Source organism: Salvia hispanica, chromosome 4, assembly GCF_023119035.1.
Source record: "Salvia hispanica cultivar TCC Black 2014 chromosome 4, UniMelb_Shisp_WGS_1.0, whole genome shotgun sequence".
Classification (NCBI taxonomy): Eukaryota; Viridiplantae; Streptophyta; class Magnoliopsida; order Lamiales; family Lamiaceae; genus Salvia; species Salvia hispanica.
Window position 1 is genome coordinate 38,448,758 of NC_062968.1, and position 19,999 is coordinate 38,468,756.

At 34.2% G+C, this 19,999-nt stretch overlaps 3 protein-coding genes across 3 annotated transcripts; 1 reads left to right on the forward strand and 2 right to left on the reverse strand.

Moving 5' to 3' along the window:
• The first annotated feature begins 6,001 nt into the window (after positions 1-6,001).
• Positions 6,002-7,302, forward strand: LOC125219833 (universal stress protein in QAH/OAS sulfhydrylase 3'region-like). The gene is made up of 4 exons (XM_048121905.1): positions 6,002-6,266; positions 6,366-6,472; positions 6,868-6,989; positions 7,114-7,302. Exons 1-4 carry the CDS (start codon positions 6,023-6,025, stop codon positions 7,214-7,216), a joined length of 576 nt encoding a protein of 191 aa, XP_047977862.1. The 5' UTR covers positions 6,002-6,022; the 3' UTR covers positions 7,217-7,302.
• Positions 7,303-10,499: 3,197 nt separating this feature from the next.
• LOC125218244 (lectin-like protein LEC) lies at positions 10,500-11,951 on the reverse strand. The gene has a single exon (XM_048119879.1). The coding sequence runs from the start codon at positions 11,756-11,758 to the stop codon at positions 10,694-10,696; it is 1,065 nt and encodes a 354-aa protein (XP_047975836.1). The 5' UTR covers positions 11,759-11,951; the 3' UTR covers positions 10,500-10,693.
• Positions 11,952-15,117: 3,166 nt separating this feature from the next.
• LOC125217594 lies at positions 15,118-18,237 on the reverse strand. The gene is made up of 4 exons (XM_048119114.1): positions 17,791-18,237; positions 16,895-17,073; positions 15,968-16,316; positions 15,118-15,639 (listed from the first exon to the last, which is right to left on the reverse strand). The coding sequence occupies exons 1-4, from the start codon at positions 18,187-18,189 to the stop codon at positions 15,559-15,561; spliced, it is 1,008 nt and encodes a 335-aa protein (XP_047975071.1). The 5' UTR covers positions 18,190-18,237; the 3' UTR covers positions 15,118-15,558.
• Between the last annotated feature and the right edge of the window lie 1,762 nt (positions 18,238-19,999).

Below are 19,999 nucleotides of genomic sequence, written 5' to 3' on the forward strand. Positions count from 1 at the left end.
AGGAATAATTTAGTTCCCAAAAAAAATAGAAAAAAAAAGTGCAAAAGCACTTCAATGGTAGTAATTATATTAAAGTTTGGAGATTTTTCATGATATTTTTTTCCCTAGTTAAGACTATCTATTTAGGTCACTCTTTTTTCAATATTAGTTTTCTTTTTTTTACTATATATTTTTTCTGTCTCTATTTGATTACTAGGTTCGTGTATTTGATAATTTATGATCCACTCGGTTGGCATAGCGATTTAGAGAACGAATTTGTAAAGTGCATATTAAATAGATTTCAATTAATACACACTAGTATTTCCTTTTAAAAAATCAATGTTACCTTGCTTGGAAATTATATTACTACGTGTTAACTACTACTATATTAATTTTGACGCGTACTATAAGTAGCTGATATGCATGATACATATATATAATAATATATTGATTATCCCGATTTTTATTGTATTAGTCACCCAACTCTCTCTCAATAGCTAGCATATAGTAATATTTTTAACATTCTGGTTTTTATATGGTAGTATATATTTTCCTAAAGTTAAAGATGAAACATTTAAACGTCACATTTGCCAAATTGGAAAAAGAAGATCAAAACTAGAAATACTAATTGCATATTGATGGAGTATTATTTAATTGTATTTCCCTGGTTTAATTATGATGGGGAATCAAAGTTACATAGTTACACACGCAAATATTAGCTAAAGGAGGTTGATTTAACCTAACTAATAATCAATAGTGATGCTACTAAATGTTATATAACGTGGTTTAACTAATTCGCACTAAATAAAATTTCTAAATTTGGCAAGGTGGAATATATGAATCTTACGCAAGAAAGTTGTTGATGTAATAATTCTTTATTTCCAATCTAAATAATCAGTTCTAGACTTCTAGTTGATCGTATATAAACATTTTTAATCCATCAGAACTGCTTTACTCTAGTTATTATTGTTAAGTATGGCCCAAAATATTTCCTTGTTTATCACTAACTCTCTTAATTAGTCGAAATAATAAATAAATACAATCATGTTGATTCATGCAACAAAGTATTTGGAAAATAAATAAGAATAAAATAATTGAATTAATCGTAATTTCTCAAGATATATTGAGATCATATATAGATATAGGATATCTATGTATCTAAAAATCCATCGATGGATTTTTCGTCTTGGCAATTGGGTACTTACGCTCAGATAATCACAATATTATCGGATTTTACTCTCTGAATAAAGAAAGAAATATAATAGATAAAAAAATTAAACTTGGAAAATTAGATAATGATACATATATTAAGATAGTGATACAGATATTAAGATAGTGATACATATATGTCGAATTGAGAATTTCTATGACCATCTTGGAAAAAGTCGATAACATTTTGGATGATTAACGGAGATATTCATGCCGTAATCATCCTTTATTTTATTCACATTTTAACTTTAGTTAGCATTGACTACGAACTAAAGTTAGGATATGTATGTATCTCAACGTTGATTTAATTAATTAGTTGTAGGTTATTAATTCTTAAAATATTACTCCTACTAGTTTTAAATTAATGGTTTCCAAAGGCATGTTAATGTTAGTACTTAGTAGTTTTTTGGTTTTTTATTAATTATAAATAAATAGTATTTTTAAACAATAAAAATTAATCACAACATTATGACGTTGTATGACCAGTCATGATTAAGTAAATGTAATAAGTGCAAGAAATATGCTACCCAAGATAACTTAATATAGCACGATCGAGTTTTTGTTGTTTATTTATAGATGCACTCACAAAAAAAATAAAGAAGAAAAATTTGATGTGTTAGTAGTTGGTGGGGTAAGACTAAGGGCACAACTTATGTTGAATTTTCCAAGTTTCATTATGGTGTCTTAGATTAATAAACTAGTTTTTATTAACACTTATTATTGTGGGACTAAATCCAACTTCCTAGTTGAAAATTCCGTGTCATAGAATGGAATACAAACAAAAAAGAGATAAGATTTTCAAGGTTAATTTTCGGTGTTAAAATGGACTTAATTCTGAACGTAATCTTACACATTTTTGAAAAATTGAGTTGTGAATTCTGTTTTACAAAGCACTCAAGACTAAAAACTTTATTAACTCCACATACTATTGGGAATAGGTTAATTAATTAGCAAAAACATTTCTAAAGCTTATAGTGAAAACGAAATAGGTCCTTAATATGTTTTATTCAACTTTATATCATATCTTGATAAAATAGAACCAAATAGTTCTCCTATATATCTAACATCGGTTAAACTACCGTTACAAAAAAAATTAAATTTTTTTATAAAATTATCTACCATATTTCACAACCAGCTACTTCAATTATACCAATTTTCTATATTCATTACTACATTAGTTATAATACATAGTAATTAGAGTGAAGAAAAGGTGAGCTGAAAATTTTCTTTTACCCCTCTCTGAAATGCTTAACGAACTCATATGTTTACATACCTAAACACATAGGCGGTGCATTTAGAAATTAGGATAGCAGCATAAAAGATAGTAAAACATTTAGCTTGCTGTGTCGGTTGTTAATTGTACAGCTTTTGGAATGACAACATCATTCTTGGATTGTTATTAATTTGGCGGTGTAGGAGATTTGATGACTAATTCATATTCTTAAGATCTCTCCTGATCTAAATAGGTGGTCGCTCACAATGTTGAATGTTCTTATTAAAATACTATTATTTCAATTCTATGGAATAACAAAAAAATTATGTGCAAGTAATAGTAGCAGTAAATTCTTAATAAATTCATATATAACAAATTAATACTAGCCCAGCTAAGCCGGTGGTCGAGGATGTATGTATGCATAGTTGGCAAAAGCGCGTGCAGATCTGTACACAAATATGCCACGCGTCGCGCCCATCAAATATTCACACCGCCGCACCATCGCTCATAACATTTTCTTTTTGTATATTTTTCAACACGGACGGACGAATATTCTGTGCAGCTGGATACTGGCCTTTCTTTGACTTAATTGCTAGTGGGATTTTTTTTTTTTAATCCCAAATAATGATTTCATAACTTAATTTCCTTTTTCCAAATTTAGCTACGATAAATGTTTACTAGTTACTCGAAAAATTGGGCACGAAAATAAAAAATGCGTACACGTTTCATCTGCCACAAGTAAAATTTTACTACTCCTATATATAACAATCTAAAAAAAATTTGTGAATTTATTAAAGGGACAAATAGGGTCTATATATAATTTGGAAGCAATTCTTCTTCTCTTCTGGAATTTTTTACTCCTATATACTACTGACCCTACTATTCGCTAAATGCAAAATATTTAATATCAATTAACAAGTATATTACTTATAAGGGAAGCAATTCTTTTTCTCTTTTGTATTTTTTTACTCCTACATGCTACTGACTCCACTCTTTGCTAAAATTCACAATATTTAATTTCAGTTAACATGTATATTAAAATATTGGAAAATTGGTAAGAAAATTCACTAATTTTTTTAATGGAACGGGATTTCTACACTAAAATTTCTGGCATAAATCTTGCCCACGTGGAATGCCGGTACTAATTTTAGAGTATGCATATTATCATCGTTTCGTCTTTCCCACATACATGGAATACACGTAGGTTTTTGGCATTCCACGTAAGGCAAAGTTTATACTGGAAACTTTAATGTGGAAAATAAATGCATAATTCACAAGGCTAGTGATTTTAATTTTTAAGACCACTTTTAATAGTTGTGGAAAATACCAATTTTTTTATGAAAGTTCATAGTTTTTATAATCAGTTTTCCTAAAATATTAATACTCCTATTTATCGTAGGAAATTGAATACTCCTATGAAGTTTGATAAATAATTTGTTGGAGGCGAGGTACCCTTTCTACTCATACGCAGAAAACGTGCGAGATTTATAAGTTAATTAGTAAGATTAGCTTAATTGGTTTATGCTGTTTAACGTAAACCAAGGATTAAGTTTAACTCATCTTAGTTACTTTTTGTATTTATACGCGACATTCATGATTTAATTAGTAACTAGTAAGACTGACTTAATTGGGTTGACTTGAGCGGTTTAACGTGAAACCTGGTTTAACGCCATTGATTAGTCCATCTAATAAGGAATAAATGTTACTCCTTAAATAAAATAATTAGCCGGATTTCGGATCTCGTATATATAAACAACCTAATTTCTCTACCTAATTTGTTTAATTAATTATTATGAAAACCCCTGCCACGACATTGTTCGGATTGTCGGACACCACATTTTTTAAATTTTCTTGTTGATTGTAGTTCCTCAAAATGGTCGATGTTCTGATTATGATTAAATTTTAGAAACGATTCTCAGAAAATCTGTTGGAATTCGGCAACTTTCACTTACAATTTGTTAATATATTTTTTGTATTGTATGTATAATAATGTGTTGAGTCATTCTGGTATATCTATAAGATTTTCTGAATTTCAGACCCTGCTGTCATATTAGGATTTTTATTAATAAAAAAAAAAGATTCTTTTTTTAGGGAATAAAGAGCCTAGTATTACGTACGTACTAAATTATTTTTATGAACACGATCATATTAGTACACATTAATCAATTGCTTTTGGGTGGAATCAATGGGAAGCAAAACACAACATAATTATAATTTATTGAAATAAAAATGAATAAATGGAACAGTATAATGTAATACAGTGAGTTGTTAATTGCTTCGCATTGATAAAAGGGACCAATATAATGTAATTTATTAACTGAAACGTGTATAACTAAAAATTTTAATGGTTTAAATACATACTTACTATTTAATTATGTATTAGAATCAGTTTGAGTGCAATTGTGAATAGCATCAGTTGAGGATACGATAATAACTAACCTAAGTTAGATAATTTAATTAAACTCAATGAAAACTTGGTAGTCCTCGATCACAAGATAATGGGAAGTTTAAGTAATTCATTTGAAGCATATGAAAGTCGAGGGAAAAAATATATTTAGAAAATGATGGAGTCTGTAAGCCTACTTCCTAAAAATGCTAAGTACTTCTAGATATATTATTCTTTTTTTTGTTTTATTTCCCTTTGCTATAATTGACTTTTCATTCTGGTTAAGTATGGCTGTCCACCAACGGAAGATATGTTGACTTCCACTATTAGTTGTAGTTAGGAAAAAATGCATAATTAAATGTGCCTGATTAATGTGTAAACTTAGCCCTTTTAAAATTGGCCCTAGTTATGATATTATGATGTTAAAAAATAGCCCATTTGATCATATTTTGTTCGGCCCATTTCTGAAACATAAATGTAAGTTGTTTGCAACGAAATTATCAAATAGTATTACTTCACAAGAGAGAAAAAAGCCCAACATTAGTTCCCTTCAAAAAAGATAATTACGTTTTCAACCTTTTCCAAGGTGAGACAGTAGAGATTGTAGAGCTTGCTTATGTTTGATCAAATGATCAACTAGTAAGCATTATGACCAAAGGTTAACACTAAAAAAGACCTATTTTTAGGACAAAAAAAGCAAGACGTACTTGCGTTAGGAATTTTTTTGAAAATGACAATAATTAGGATGCAAAAGAAAATATTCTTAAATTAATAATAAATTAACTTAATATTTTATATTTAATTTTAGTTGAGAATTAACAATAAAAATACTTTTTGAAGCATTAATAATATATTTAAAAACACACATTACCGTCTTTAAATGCATTATAAAATGTCCTTAAAAGGATTTTTTTTCTTTTTACAGCGTAACTATCAGAAATCTCAACACTTAAACTTAAAAGGGAAAGTGTTTAAAAAAATTAAAGAATTCTGTTAAAATTAAGAGATAAATTTTTACCAATTGTCCTTAAAAATACACATGCAAATCATATGTACATCAATTTGGACATTCAAAACCTTATTTCTATTTCAAAACTACAATAGAGTGGCAACACATACATAAGTTGTGCGCCACGTGTACTGCATAGGAGACCTCAAGCCCGCCACGTTTCCTATTTATCATCTGATTATTAATATTACTGTAAATCCGCCGAAGAAGAAGAAGAAGAATAGCAATGGAGAAGGGCATTGCTGAGGCATTTAGCTCAATACCCGAGGGCGGAGGCACGGCGGCGATAGGAGCGGAGGAGAAGAAGAAGGTGAGGGTGATGGTGGCCATCGACGACAGTGGCGAGAGCTTCTATTCTCTGCAATGGGTTCTCGATCATGTCTTCGGATCGCGAAATAATGATGAATTTTTGCTTAGCATCGTCCACGTCATCGAGCCCTTCCCCACCTACATGCTTCCCGGAGCCCCTGGTCATTTTTATTTTTGTTTTTTTACTTTATAAATTAAATTTATGTAGTGTAGTACTAGTAAATGATTGGTTTTTGGAAATACCAAATCATATTTTTCAGCGGTGTTCCCCTCAACTTCGATAGTAAGATCAGTGAATAAAGCCCAAGAAGAAAATGCTTCCGCCATACTATCTCGTGCAATTGATATGTGCACTCAAACAAATCAGGTTACTACTACTTCATCCGTTCATGATTAAATGTCTCATATCTAATCGATACGGGTTTTAAGAAATTGTTTGATTTAGTAGAAAAAGTTAGTGGATGTAGGGTCCACATGTATGTATTAGTTGGATAATAAAAATGTGAGTGAAATAAATTTGTGGAAGGTAAGGTCTATTTTAATAAAAGTGAAATGACACATTTATTGGCGAATGAACGAAAAAAGTAAAATGTGACATTTAATGACGGATATACTACTACTACTTATTAAACATTTGAAACGAAATTAATTGTTTAGTAAATGAACGAAAAAGGTAAAATGTGACATTTAATGACGGATATACTAGTACTATTAATCATCTGAAATGAAATTAATTGTTTAGTAATGTCTCAAAATTGGTAGGACGTTCACATTAATACATCTATAATCGAAGGAGATCCGAAGGAAATGATATGCGACTTAGCCGAGCAGATGCAGGTTGATCTTATTGTTATAGGTAGTCGTGGGCTTGGAAAGATCAAGAGGTATAATTTACATTCATGATTCTTGTAACTAGATTTGCTCCTAATGAATTACTAGTTGTATTTATGTGAAATTGGAGTATGATGATTACTATGATAGTAGAATATGTTTTGTTAATTACTGTAGGGCATTGATGGGGAGTGTTAGCAACTACGTAATTCACCACGCCAAATGTCCGGTTCTCGTCGTAAAGACGCCAACGACTAAATCAATGTCTTCGAATGCTTGACCATTATATTATTATCACTATGTACAAACATAATGTTACTTATTTAATGCTTTTCTCATGTATATATAGTCGATGTTGGTTTTCTATGTTGTATGTGAAGGTCACTGATGCAAAGTTGACTGTTGTGTGTAGTAATGTACTTTTAATTGCAATGTGTTAGGGCATCCACAATGGATGCCCTAGTGAGAGCCCTAGTGGTTGCCACGTCAGCATGTCCTATCTTTCTGTAATGGTGGAGTCCTAGTGCATGCCCTATCTCTTATCCACTTTTCATTTCAATTTTAAATCATTATTTTTTTAATTTGTTTTTAATTACTATAAATTATCAAAATATATTATTTCAAACACCACAAATGCAAAAAAAAAAAAACTACATTACTTAATAGAAAAGTGGAACTACATCATACTTAGATTATAAAAAAAAAAAACTACATTAAAACTAAAATACTAAAAAAAAGAAAAAACCAAACTAGTCATCTAAATTCAACCTGTGCGCCAAATTCTTGATCATATTTTTAGTCCTTTGTCGGGCTTCCGGATCGGTTTCTTCACGAAGGCTGTTTTGGGCGTCAAGTATAAACCTATACTCAACCACCTCGCGATAACCTCCGAACTCCTCGATCGCCTTGTCCATGAGCTGAACAGATGGAGCCCGCCTTCGCCTTCCCTTTGGCCTGGGCTTTGGCAGCCTTGGTACCAATGGGACGTCTAAAAGTAGACGTAGGCGTGCCGGAACTCCCTTCCGGCTCAGCGTTCAGATCCACAGGAGATGGGCCGCTGCTCGTGTAATCGCCAGCGGCGGTGTTCGCAGCTGAGGATCCAACCGGTATCCCTCCGTTGAACTTCCCCTTGTCCTTCAAGATCAGCCAAACATTGTACAGCTTGAACTGCCCGAACTGTTGTTGGTACTCGGACAACGACTTGTTGAGGACATCCTCCATGCTCTCACCGCTAGCTCTTCCGTCCCTGTTCCTGTTGTAGATATAACAAAAGTTGTTGACGTGGAGCTTGATCCGATCCCAACACTTGCGCAGCTGAACCTTGGTCCGCTTGAACGCCCACTTCGGTTTTACCTCGTTGTAGCGTTCCTCAATGCGATCCCACATCCTGGCCGAAGTCTGGTTGTTGGAGGCTATCGAATCCTCCGATACATCGACCCAACACTGAGCCACCTTCAGGTACTCATCCAACTCGTAGTCAGTACGCCCTGTTGCGTACTCCTCGTTCGGCTCATCGTCTGGGAGTGGGGCTGGGACCGATGGCGCCTTTTCTTTCCGCGCCATCTTCTTCTTCCCTTTCTTCGGCGGCGGCCGCACAGGGGCAGGAGGTTGCCCACAACTAGGCTCCATATCCTCAACCCGATACTCCTCGGTGCCGAAGAACGGATCGAACTCAGAGTCGGAGACGAAAGTGGATCCCACAGATCCAGGCGTCTCAACCCGGTAGTCTTCGTGGCCGGGCCACCGGGCGCCGCGGCCGCCGCTTCCTCCTCCAAACATCGGCATATCGTCGTCGACATTATTCGGGCTCGGGTATTGACTCGGATCCATTGTTGGAAGTGTGGATATTGAGAGAATATAGAAGAGAAAGTGAAAGGTTTGGTGTGTGAAAAGTGAAGAAAATGGAGTATTTATAGTGGTTTAAATTAGGGTTAAATAATTAAAAAAAAAAAAAAAATATGGCTCGGGCTCGGGCTCGGGCGCGGCTCTGCAATGGGCGCCCGAGCTCACGCCCGATCGGTCGGGCTCGGGATCGGGCGCGACCGAGGGCTGCAATGGATGCCCGACCGCGCCCGAGCCCGATCTCGGCCGATCGGGCGCGCGATCGGGCATCCATTGTGGATGCTCTTAATGATGTTATAAGTATTAAAAACCAAAATAGTGTACTTTGATAATACTAGTACATAAAGATTGGGACGGTACCAAAAATTGGCCACCGAGCACAAGAGGTGTTGGGAAATTTCCAACCATAATTGAGCACGTCTGAGCAACAATCCAAAACTCCGAGCACTTTTAAGAGCATATGAAAAGATATTCGGAAAATATGACTAGAAAATAGTTTCAGAATGAATAGTTCTGTGCTATTGTCGTGCTCAGAACCAAATTGTTTTCGAGCACTGTATCTATACGTGTACTCGGAGGTAAGAGGAATTTTCGAGCACAACATATCAAGAACAACATTATTGGTCGTATGAGAGATAGAAAGAAAAATGAGTGGAAACTACCTCTCACATTATTACCTTATTGAAAAGAAAGAAATTTCTTAAAATTAAAAAAAAAATAGGGGATGAACCTTAAAAGAAAAAAAAATTAGGATGTAAAGAGTATTACTCCTTCCGTCCCGCTTAAGATGACACGTTTTCCTTTTTAGTTTGTCCCAACTAAGATGACACATTTCCTTTTTTGGAAACTTTCTCTCTCCAATTAATACACTCAACCACCTTTTCTCACTCCTATTAAAATATTCATCTTTCTTTATCTATCTACTTTAATACTTACATCCACCTTTTCTCTCTCCAATTAAATACTTTAACCAATAGTAGTAACTCCTAAAATCTTATGCCGGCTAAGAAATGTGTCATCTTAGCCAGGACGGAGGGAGTATTAATATATTACTAGTACATAGTACATGTCGGCTAACTAGTAGTATTACGTATACTGATTAACTTGATGTCTTGTTTGTTTCTACACCAATTGATGGATCTAGAAATGTCAGCAAAGTCAGTAGATTTGTTTCCAACATTAGATACGTTTATCACTTCTGCTATGCAACAGCCCTCTAATAATCAATTTAAGATAAAAATGAGTTCAGTCTGAATATAAAACTGATAAATGAAATCTTCAATCGTAAAACTTACTGTAATTTCCCCCTTAAATTTCTACAGAATCAGAGTGCAAGGATGACAATGAAAGATTATAAATAAAAATTGGAAACTCTTATGAACTGTTGAGATCTTGGGGAGATTCTTGCGGCCCAGTGGGCTGGGCTCAGAACCATACGCATTTAGGCCTTCCAAGTCGTTATAATTGGGCTGGGCTTCTAATCTTATTATTATTACGAGGTACTTTTCTTAAATTAAATTTGTAAAATGGCTTGTAATCAATATTATCATGTTCAAGCAAGTAAATTGATAATATCATTTAAATTATATCTCACCAACTAATCTACTCCATTAAATAGTTATACACACCGTGACCTGTAAAATGGATTTTCGGTGAAATGGCAAAAAAGTTCAAAGATATCAATAAATATATTAGTAGTAACTACATAAACTTGGACTCGATTATAGCAATAGCTGAAATATTATTGGTAACAAACTAATAATTTCGCAGATGAAGCTGTATTTCAATGATCACAACATACAGATCAAAACTAAATTAAAATGACTGATCACTAAAGTACAGCATTCCAAGTACTACTAACGAGAGAGGATTTACAACGTAAAACACCACATTCTCTACTCTGCAAATCAAGCAACTAAACCTTACCATCTTCGACGGTTTTATCTACACAAACATCAAACTTCTTGTACCCCAACTCCTTAGGTTGTTGAACAACAAATTCCTCTGGCACGATGGGGCGCCTATCACCCAAGATAGTCCACAGGACCAACACTAGGAACGCCCCCAGCGCTCCACATCCGGTGCCCAACACCAACGCAGAAAGGACTCTCAATGTGCAGTCGCTTCTCTTGCGAACCTTCATCTCTTCCTCCTTCCCCACAAAGTGCTGTGGATCCAAGGGTTGAGAATGCATCCATTGTGGCATGATTCTTGACTTGAAACTCCATGAGTGGACACTGATTTTCTGGGACGTGTTGGTGCTCGATGAGCTCAATCCCACAACTACATTTTCATCTCCCCACATTTTGGAAAGATCAATGGAGTAAGTGAGCAATGGATGCAATGGCCTACTCTCACCAAATTTGCTCAACCTAACCTCAAATCTTTTACTATTTGCTTCATAATCAATCCAAGATTGCAACTTCTCTCCACCATTTAGCACCAGATTGATGGATGAAACATTGCTCACTTTAACAGAGACAGGACTACCAACATCTATCCCAACATGATTACCATTCAAATCTCCATGCTTTTCATTCTTAAAAGTATCGAATTCAACTGCAAGAAACTTCACCTCTCTCTCTCCTAAAAATCCCATCTCTCCACCATCAAAAACACTCAAAGGAAATTGAGAAGGGAGCATCACAAAAGCCAAACCATCCCCATTTACCCCAGACATGGAAAATGCAAAGTAATTCGAAAAAGAAACCATTTTTCTTGATTTTTCATGAACAAGATTAAGGGGCTTCTTGCAAACAAACCTACCAGCAGTAGAAACCCCAGACCCAGAAATTTGAACAGAAGAGTTGTCCCTGCCAACCTTAGCATCCCCAAACAGGGCAAGCTGCGACTCAAAGTTGGAGTCTTTACCGAAATTCTTGAAATAAAAAGTTAAATTCGGATCGGCATCCATAAGTTTGAGGTAAAGATTGAACAGTAAGAAGGCTAATAGGTACCTGGAAGAAGAAAATGCAACCATATTTGATAGGAATTTTGTGAGCTAGGGCAATTGTGCGTGTGTTTTGGCTTTGATTCAGGATTTATTGCAAGGGTTTCTTGGAAAAATCAGATTGTGAATATTTTTAGGGTTTGAGCATGGAAAATTTGGGGAAATGGGTAAGAGAATGGTGGTGGAGGAGGTTGTGAAAATTAAATACGTTTACTTACTTCTGCTACACTGTCCGAGTTGCTTTCTCAGTGGTTGAGGGAATATAATATGACTTATTCACGTTTAGGCCCTTATGTTTCCTTTATTTGCAGTAGTAGTCCTCTATTTTTTGCTATTCAGTGCTTGTATGCTTATGAGTTTTTCCTTCCGTCTCAAGATAAGTGAAGCACTTCTTTTGAGCACGAGATATAAAAAATTGATATTTAAGTAATTGAGAGAGAGGAAAAAAAATAGAAGAGTGATAAAAAAATAAAGTATGTGAAGAATAAAGTAAGAGAGATAATTTTATGCTAAAAAGGGAAATGATTCACTTATAATGAGACATCCAAAAAAATCAATATGACTCGATTATTTTGGGACCGGGGGAGTATTTTATTTCTACTAAAGTATTATCAAAACTAATAATTCAAAACAATGATCAGCCAACAATAACTCTTTTGAATATATTAATTTTACACTTCATAAAAAAATTCAAATAGTAATACGTTCCAATTATAATCACATGAATTAATCGACATTATCAATATATAATTGTTAGTTATTTGTAAATAAAACGTGAAATTGAACGTACCAATTATGCAGTGTCCAATTCATAAATAATAATAGAGACATACACATTTTTATTGGATATGGCGTAAATGATTTGATTTTGTAATTGTACATGTAAGTTAAAAAGACTAATAATGTCAATAGATATATACTTACATGCCATCATTCTAATTTCTAATAATGTCTACATCTCACCATAAAAATAATCCGGCATGTGAATAAATTATCTTACAACATAATCATCATCATTATTTCGACTTTAATAAAACAATTTAAAGTAGCATTAGGGCCCCAAAACGTAGTAATTAAATCAAATAAAAAAAGAAAAAGGGAAAGTAGATTCCTCGTGAAATAGATTTAAGTTTGAGAGTGCTTCACCCGACAGTAAACAAACATGTGCAGGGTTGTGGCCTTGGTGATTACTCTAATCACTCTACACTTTCTTTTCCCATAAACTAAAAAAACAAAAAAAAAATGCATATTGAATGATAAAAAAATAATTGAGGTGGGCGTGCCCAATTTTATCTTGATTCATTCAAACGGTCTTCTCCACATTAAAAAACACACACACTTTATGCAGAGATGACAGCTTGTTTGGAAGAGGACATGTCACTGATATGTTTAACGAACTTTTGTGTGTGTGACTGTGTGTAGCCCATTCTCATGCTCCAATCCTCCACCCCTTGCATATTGGGTCGATATCACTCTACTATTTTAGCCTTTAGGATGTTTTGGTACATCCATACTCAATTTTCTGCTATTTTTGTATTAAATGGAAAGTGGTTGGAGTTACTTTTCTGTTTTCTTTGAATTCTTAATAATATTTTTAGAATTTAAGAAATACTACTCTAAATTTATCATATTTTATTCATACTCAATGGAATGCTATATATGCCTAGTTTTCTGTTAATACAAATTGCGTCCACATACAATACAAAACATCAGAATTTAGGAAATGAAATCAAGTATTCAAGCCAATCAGCTCCCTTTCCCTCTAGTCAAAAAAATGATCCATACAAACATGTTTATAAGCCTATCATAGATAAATAGATAAGTATGGGGCACGTTCAATTCGTTAGACAAGATAATAGTGAAATATATGACTATCAAAATCAGATTTAACTGGGTTTAAATATGTTATAAGGGTGATTGTGAGATATATACAATGTAATCTTGACATTATAGAGACGGGTCAAGATACATTGTCACAAGTTCAATCTTTAAGAAAAAGACAACCAAACGAGTAATAAGATTAAACATAGTAGTCACAACTCACAAGTAAACATGGCAACAAAACCACCCTAATAACATTAAATCATATAGTAATAATATAAAATTAAGGCCATTAAATGATAAATCAATATATAATAGAGAAAATATACTTATTTAATGCTCCCAGTGACTATTTTTTTTTATACTCTTGTTGGCCACTCCTAATTAAGCATGAAAAAGACATTGTCACAATTTTTGTGGACACGTTGCTTTAATATATGTAGATATTGGTTGTAATTTGCAAATGAATTGACACATCAGACATGTGAACGAATTATGAAGGCGTTCGTATAAGAATGTTAGAATCGCATACAGAATTAATTAATTTCACGATATGCTTATGAGTTATCAGGTCCACCTAAATGGGCCTCAATAATTCAATTTTTCAAATGGGCCTCAATATTATAATTTATTTTAAAATACTTTCCTTATTTACATGCCCATATGGATATCTCTAGCAATTAATGTCATTTATGAAGTAGCTACGGCTTAGTAATAAAAAAAAGGATCTGGACCACGTACCTAAATATTTCAATTTAGCGGGTAGGAAAAAATTTGTCTTATGCAAATATCATAACCCATAAAAACAATACTATAGTCTATATGCATACACTATTAGTTACTCACATAATCCCTTTAGAAGTGGATCATATTTTTTTTTATCGTTCCATTAAAAATGGCGCATTCTAAACAAAAAGAACATTTTTTAAGCAAAAGAAACTCGGTTCAAATCCAGCAGGATTACAATACTTTAAACACGTAATAAGTTGTGCTATAGCATCTATAACTGCTTCCGGGTTAAGGGGACAACCCGGCAAGTAGATTTCGTTAATTGGGGGAAGAATCTGCACGAATAAGATTTTTTTAGGAACGTATCAAGACAGTGTGTGGTTGGTAAACAAGGATTGGTTTTTTAAAAAGGTACATAATATATAGTCAAATATTCAATATGATTCCACGAGATCCAATTTTGTTCAAGTAACGGATTCTAGCCAACCGAAAGGATCTTCTGATCAATCCAGAGATCATTTGATAGTAGTACTAGTATAACTTTCTTCATCTATGTGCCCACAGTAACAAGCCACTTATAATAAGACGAATGGAATATTATATTCAATGTAGTTCAATAAGAGAGCCAGCAGTAAGAGATAGGTTACTGAGAATTGCTTCACATGTCTACAATGCCATGTCCAAATCTAGCCTTGATAGCACTCGTGAGCATTTATTTCACCTACCAATCAATCATCAAACTAGATATAGCCATCTAATACAATAAGAAACATCAATGGCAGATATTAAAAGTAGCTGGTAAGCATTAGATCAAAGCCAAAGTAACCAACTACAGCAAATGAGAAAATATATCTGCAAATTGAATAAACACGGATTCAAAAGCATAAAATATCAATGCATGGTATGGGAACTCAGATGGCTATAGAATACAACATCTAAACACAAACATTTCCTTCTAACTAACAAATATGGGATCTACCAGTGCCTCCTTGCCTATGGAGAACGTTAAAGTTATCTTCTTGGCTCGCCATAACACAACCACAATGGATGCTCTCATCGCGCTAAGATATCGGAGTATATTTCATCATAAGAATTTTTGGTGGTAGATTCTTATTTTGGTAACGTACCAGGCGGAGGAGATGTATATCGAATTAGCATGATTGTTCGTCTGCTGAATCTTTTCCTGGCCATTTAAGGGGTCTCGCCATCAGTTTTGGACACAATCTATCTACCGTTCCTCAATGTAATTTACCATCTAAGAGTTCTGCAATACTTTTGTGTCAACTCGTCTCAGCAACAATTTCCTTGGCGTCAATATCCGCTAAAGTTTCCTTCCCAAAAAGTGTAAACCCAATGGTCGCCTGTATGAAAAGTTACTAATATCACCAGAGAGTTTGTGATGTGCAAAGTAAGACAAATTCACTGTGAGATTCATGATTAATGAAAAAGCATATGCAAGTCAAAGGTTAAAAGAGCATGTAAACAAGTTAAGAGCTTCACTGATAAGCAGACACATCACACAAGGAATCTTGCAAATTCACTGTAGCTTAATTTTATGAGATTAAACATGTCCATTCTTAGGCTTGGGCTTCACCCTTTTTCCTTTGGGGTTTTTCTTTTTTTTCTTTAAATCTATTTTCCGAAGCCTATACTCGTGACATAAGACAGGATATGAGCAAGATAACATACCAGCCCGGTCTTGCTATCAAACTTCTTAAGGGTGCCAGAAAATCCAGCAAATGCCCCGGACATAACTTGTACAGTCGAACCAAGCTTTATGGAGATAGTCATTCCCTCTATTGTCTCTTTCCGACTTTTTCTACCTCTGCCACCAGTCTTTTTTATGGGTTTTGCCTGTGCAATATTTTGAGAGACTAAAGGAGAATCTATACCAAGTTTTTCAGGATTGGAAGCTTCGGCCTTTAATTGCTCTTCTTCAAATGCTTGATCAGCTTTTACCTGCTCTTCCTTTGCTTGTTTGAATATAGCTTCCATGTCATCTTCATCAACTGGCCTAGGCTTATTGATCTGGCGCTTTCTGCACGAGTAAAAATGTAAAATTTTGATTGGTCTGCTGATACAAAACAAATATGAATAGGATAGAGCATCAAGAAAATATACAGAAGTTATGCTCGCTCTTGATGGAGATTTACATGTCAGCAAAAGTAAAACTGCTACCACAATTAACCACTATAACTAATATTCAGATTGGTCACTGATTTACAAGCATAAAATTTATGAAATTCCATTAAAATTTTCAGATAATTTCAGGCAGAGGGGCTGAGCATACGGCAAACCATATTCTAAATCCGGGACAAATGTTCACATGATTACAGCATACGGAGTATAAGTTACTATAACATTTCATTCAAGATGGTAAGAAAATTACAAGCATCACCCCCGACGTGTTCCTATACCATGGGTGGATTTATTATTAATGTTGCAGTTTTTATTTCTAAGAGTTAGTTGGTTCAATTTAAAGCCAAAATTAAATCGAAACTATTGATCTGCCAGACTCATGTACTATGCTTGTATCTATCAAGACATGCCATGTTTTTCAAATAATTGGAAGAAAGGATCCACAGAACAAGAAAAGTACGAACATGGAAGTCTTACGTATTTCCAACCTTTGATCCAATAAACCCGCCAACCCCATCACATTCTCGTATGAAGTCATGTACCTCCTTGTTCATCACACACTTGAGAAACATACATCCAGGGAAGATTGGTTTTGGTTTAACGGAGAGTGTGCCATTTTTCAATTTTCTTTTAATTTGGACGGATGGACTATAAACCTGAGGATGAGCATACAGAGCAGCAATCAGAACCAAAGACTCAAACAAGTTAGCAGTCATATTAACAGCCAATCAAGCCAGCAAAAGGGTATTTTCCATCATGACCTCCACAGCATGGACAATTACTCTCTCGTCCCTTAAAATAGTCACATTTTGCCATCTTCGTACGTACACAAAAACTATTTCCTTTTTAATTATAGACACTACCCCGCATCATATTACCCTCAATATATCTAGCAACTTCTTTACCCTTATTAAAACTAGTTAATCATGAATAGCATTATCTTTAATGTGAGACCGTTTTCCATTCACAATACAACAACTTATACTATTAAAACTCGTGTCGCACCCATCAGACCTTTTTCATTTGATCGAATAGAGTAAAGATGCTAATTACAAAGCCTCGTAGGCATAGTGGATTCACAACGCTCAGTTCTAAATCAAGCAATTCGAAGTTGATCCTTAAAAGCAAGCTCAATTAATCACAATAACAAATAAAACTTGCAAACCTTAAATTCAGCATATAGTCCTCTCAGTACGATTAAAAAAAAGCTTAACCGCTTAAAGTGGATGATTTAATAGAAGCAAATTCGCGTGTTCAAGACAACACTAGCACAGTGTAGTTTCATATGCAACCAACTTAAAGGAATATAAATATATTCTGCAGTTGCATAAAAAGCAAGTAACCTGAGATTATTGGAACCATTGAACATTTACCTTGAATTCCATATTGGGAAAGGTCCGGGCCATTAAACGGGCCACTCTTTCGGCCGTTTCGTGGCCGGAGACTCTGGAAACTCGGACGACCCACCACTGGGGGCCGAGCAAAGCGAGATTGTCCAAATTGAGCTCCTCCATCCAAGAGACGTAGCGCTTCTTGGGCTTCTTGATGAGCTTCATCTCAACCTCCTCCTTCCAGTTGTAGGCGGGCTTTCCCTCTCTTCTCTCCTTCCTCATCTGCCGCCTCTCTCTACCCGTCGCCGGGCTTTCCTCCACTGAATTAAGGGTCACGCTGATTGTTGGGAATTTGGGTTTGGGGACTGTGGGTCTAGGAATTAGCAGGAGAGGGGGTGAGATGGATATTGCGTGACGCCATGAGATAAGTCCTTGCTCCATCTTCTCCAGCTTCAACGGATTGTTGTGGATAATGAATTCTGCTGCTGTTATTGGGTCATAAGCTCGTTTTTGGGCCCAGCCCCTATTTCTATACTGTTCCTCTAAATTAGCTTGCATAACTACCAATTTTAATATTACAAAATTAATAAAATTACAGAAATATAAAAAATGGTTAGAATATTACTAGGATTAATCTTATTAGACTGAAAAACCTACCAGGTAACAAACAAATACTCCCTTCGTTTGATGAGTATTGGAGTATTTCTTTTAAGTTCTAAGAATAAGAAATGCATATTTAAAAAATTAAACAGAGTGAGATCGAGAATAAGCAGACAACAGAATAAAATAGGAGATATATAACTGAGATACGTTAAAATGCTAACTTTTCTTAAATTGTTAACTTGCTAATACAGTGTATTAAAAATGTCAACAGGATCATATTAAAATGTCAACACATATTCGTGTTGACATTTTAATAAACTATGTCAACATAATGTATTAAAATATCAACTTAAGTTTATGTTGACATTTCAGTATCATCGTGTTAACATTTTTAATACATTGCATTGATGAGTTAGCAAGTTAATAACTTAATAAAAGTTAGCAACAGATCACACCCCTATATATAAGTGAGTGTTATTTTCATAATATAAAATGACCCAACACTAATACTAGAATATCCTAAAAGGGAATATATTCCAACACTGATGGAATAAAGAGAACTAGTATTCCATTCATTTTACAAGAATATGCATTTTTTGTTGAACACAGATTTTAATGAATAATTGATAAAATAAGAGAGAAGTAGAATAAAAAATAATTAAAGTATTGTTATTGAAGAATGTGTCTCACTTCATTAGAGAGAAGAGTTTTCAAATGTAGAAAGTGCATATTCTTGTGGAACTTACGTCTAAAACGGATATTCTTGTGGGACTGGGGAAACATTAATTTGGTGGACCGTCCCGAAACAAAAAAAAACATGAATATTAAATGTGGGACTGATATAGTAAAAAATTTAAGATTATAGAACCACATCGTAGTGGGAGGGTTCCTCGTGAATCGAAAAGGTCCATGTGTCTAGGAGAGTCATCAGACTCAATATCTGGCGAAAATGAACCTAATCCATGTAACTGCAAGGAAACGTTGGATGACTCGGATAATTGCTCTTAGGAATAAGAATGGATTTTGAACTACAATCAATAGAATAAATATGTTTACAAAATATCAATCCTACTTGAAACTCGTACTACTGTTGGGAACTGGATTTGCAAGTGAAAACGAGATCCCAATGTAAAAATTAAGGTCTTCAAAGCAAGACTAGTGGCTTAGAACATCTACAATCATTTACATCAAACTCAAATATATTTTAATGTAAATAGCACATCAAATTGTAATTTCACTCCAACCATTTACACCAAAATCAAACTTAAGAAAAATATTTCTTATTCCCTCTGTCCCATTAGAAATGAAATGTTTTTCTTTTTTGTTTGTCACATTAAAAATGAAACGTTTCCAAAACTAGAAACAACACTCTCTCTACTTTTTCTTCTCTCTTACTTTACTCTTTCTTCATTAACTCACAAAACAACACTATATAAAATCATGTGCCGAAAACCAAATATTGCATATTTAATGAGACAGAGGGAGTATATAATTACTTTTTATATTTTTCAATCGCCCATATATATTTTATTTTAATCACATATTAATCCATGACAGTGTATTAATACCTTATCCTTATGTATAAAATTTAAGAGGAACATTTTTTTAGTTCTTAAATTTTGCAAAGGTATCAATTTTGGTTCGTAGC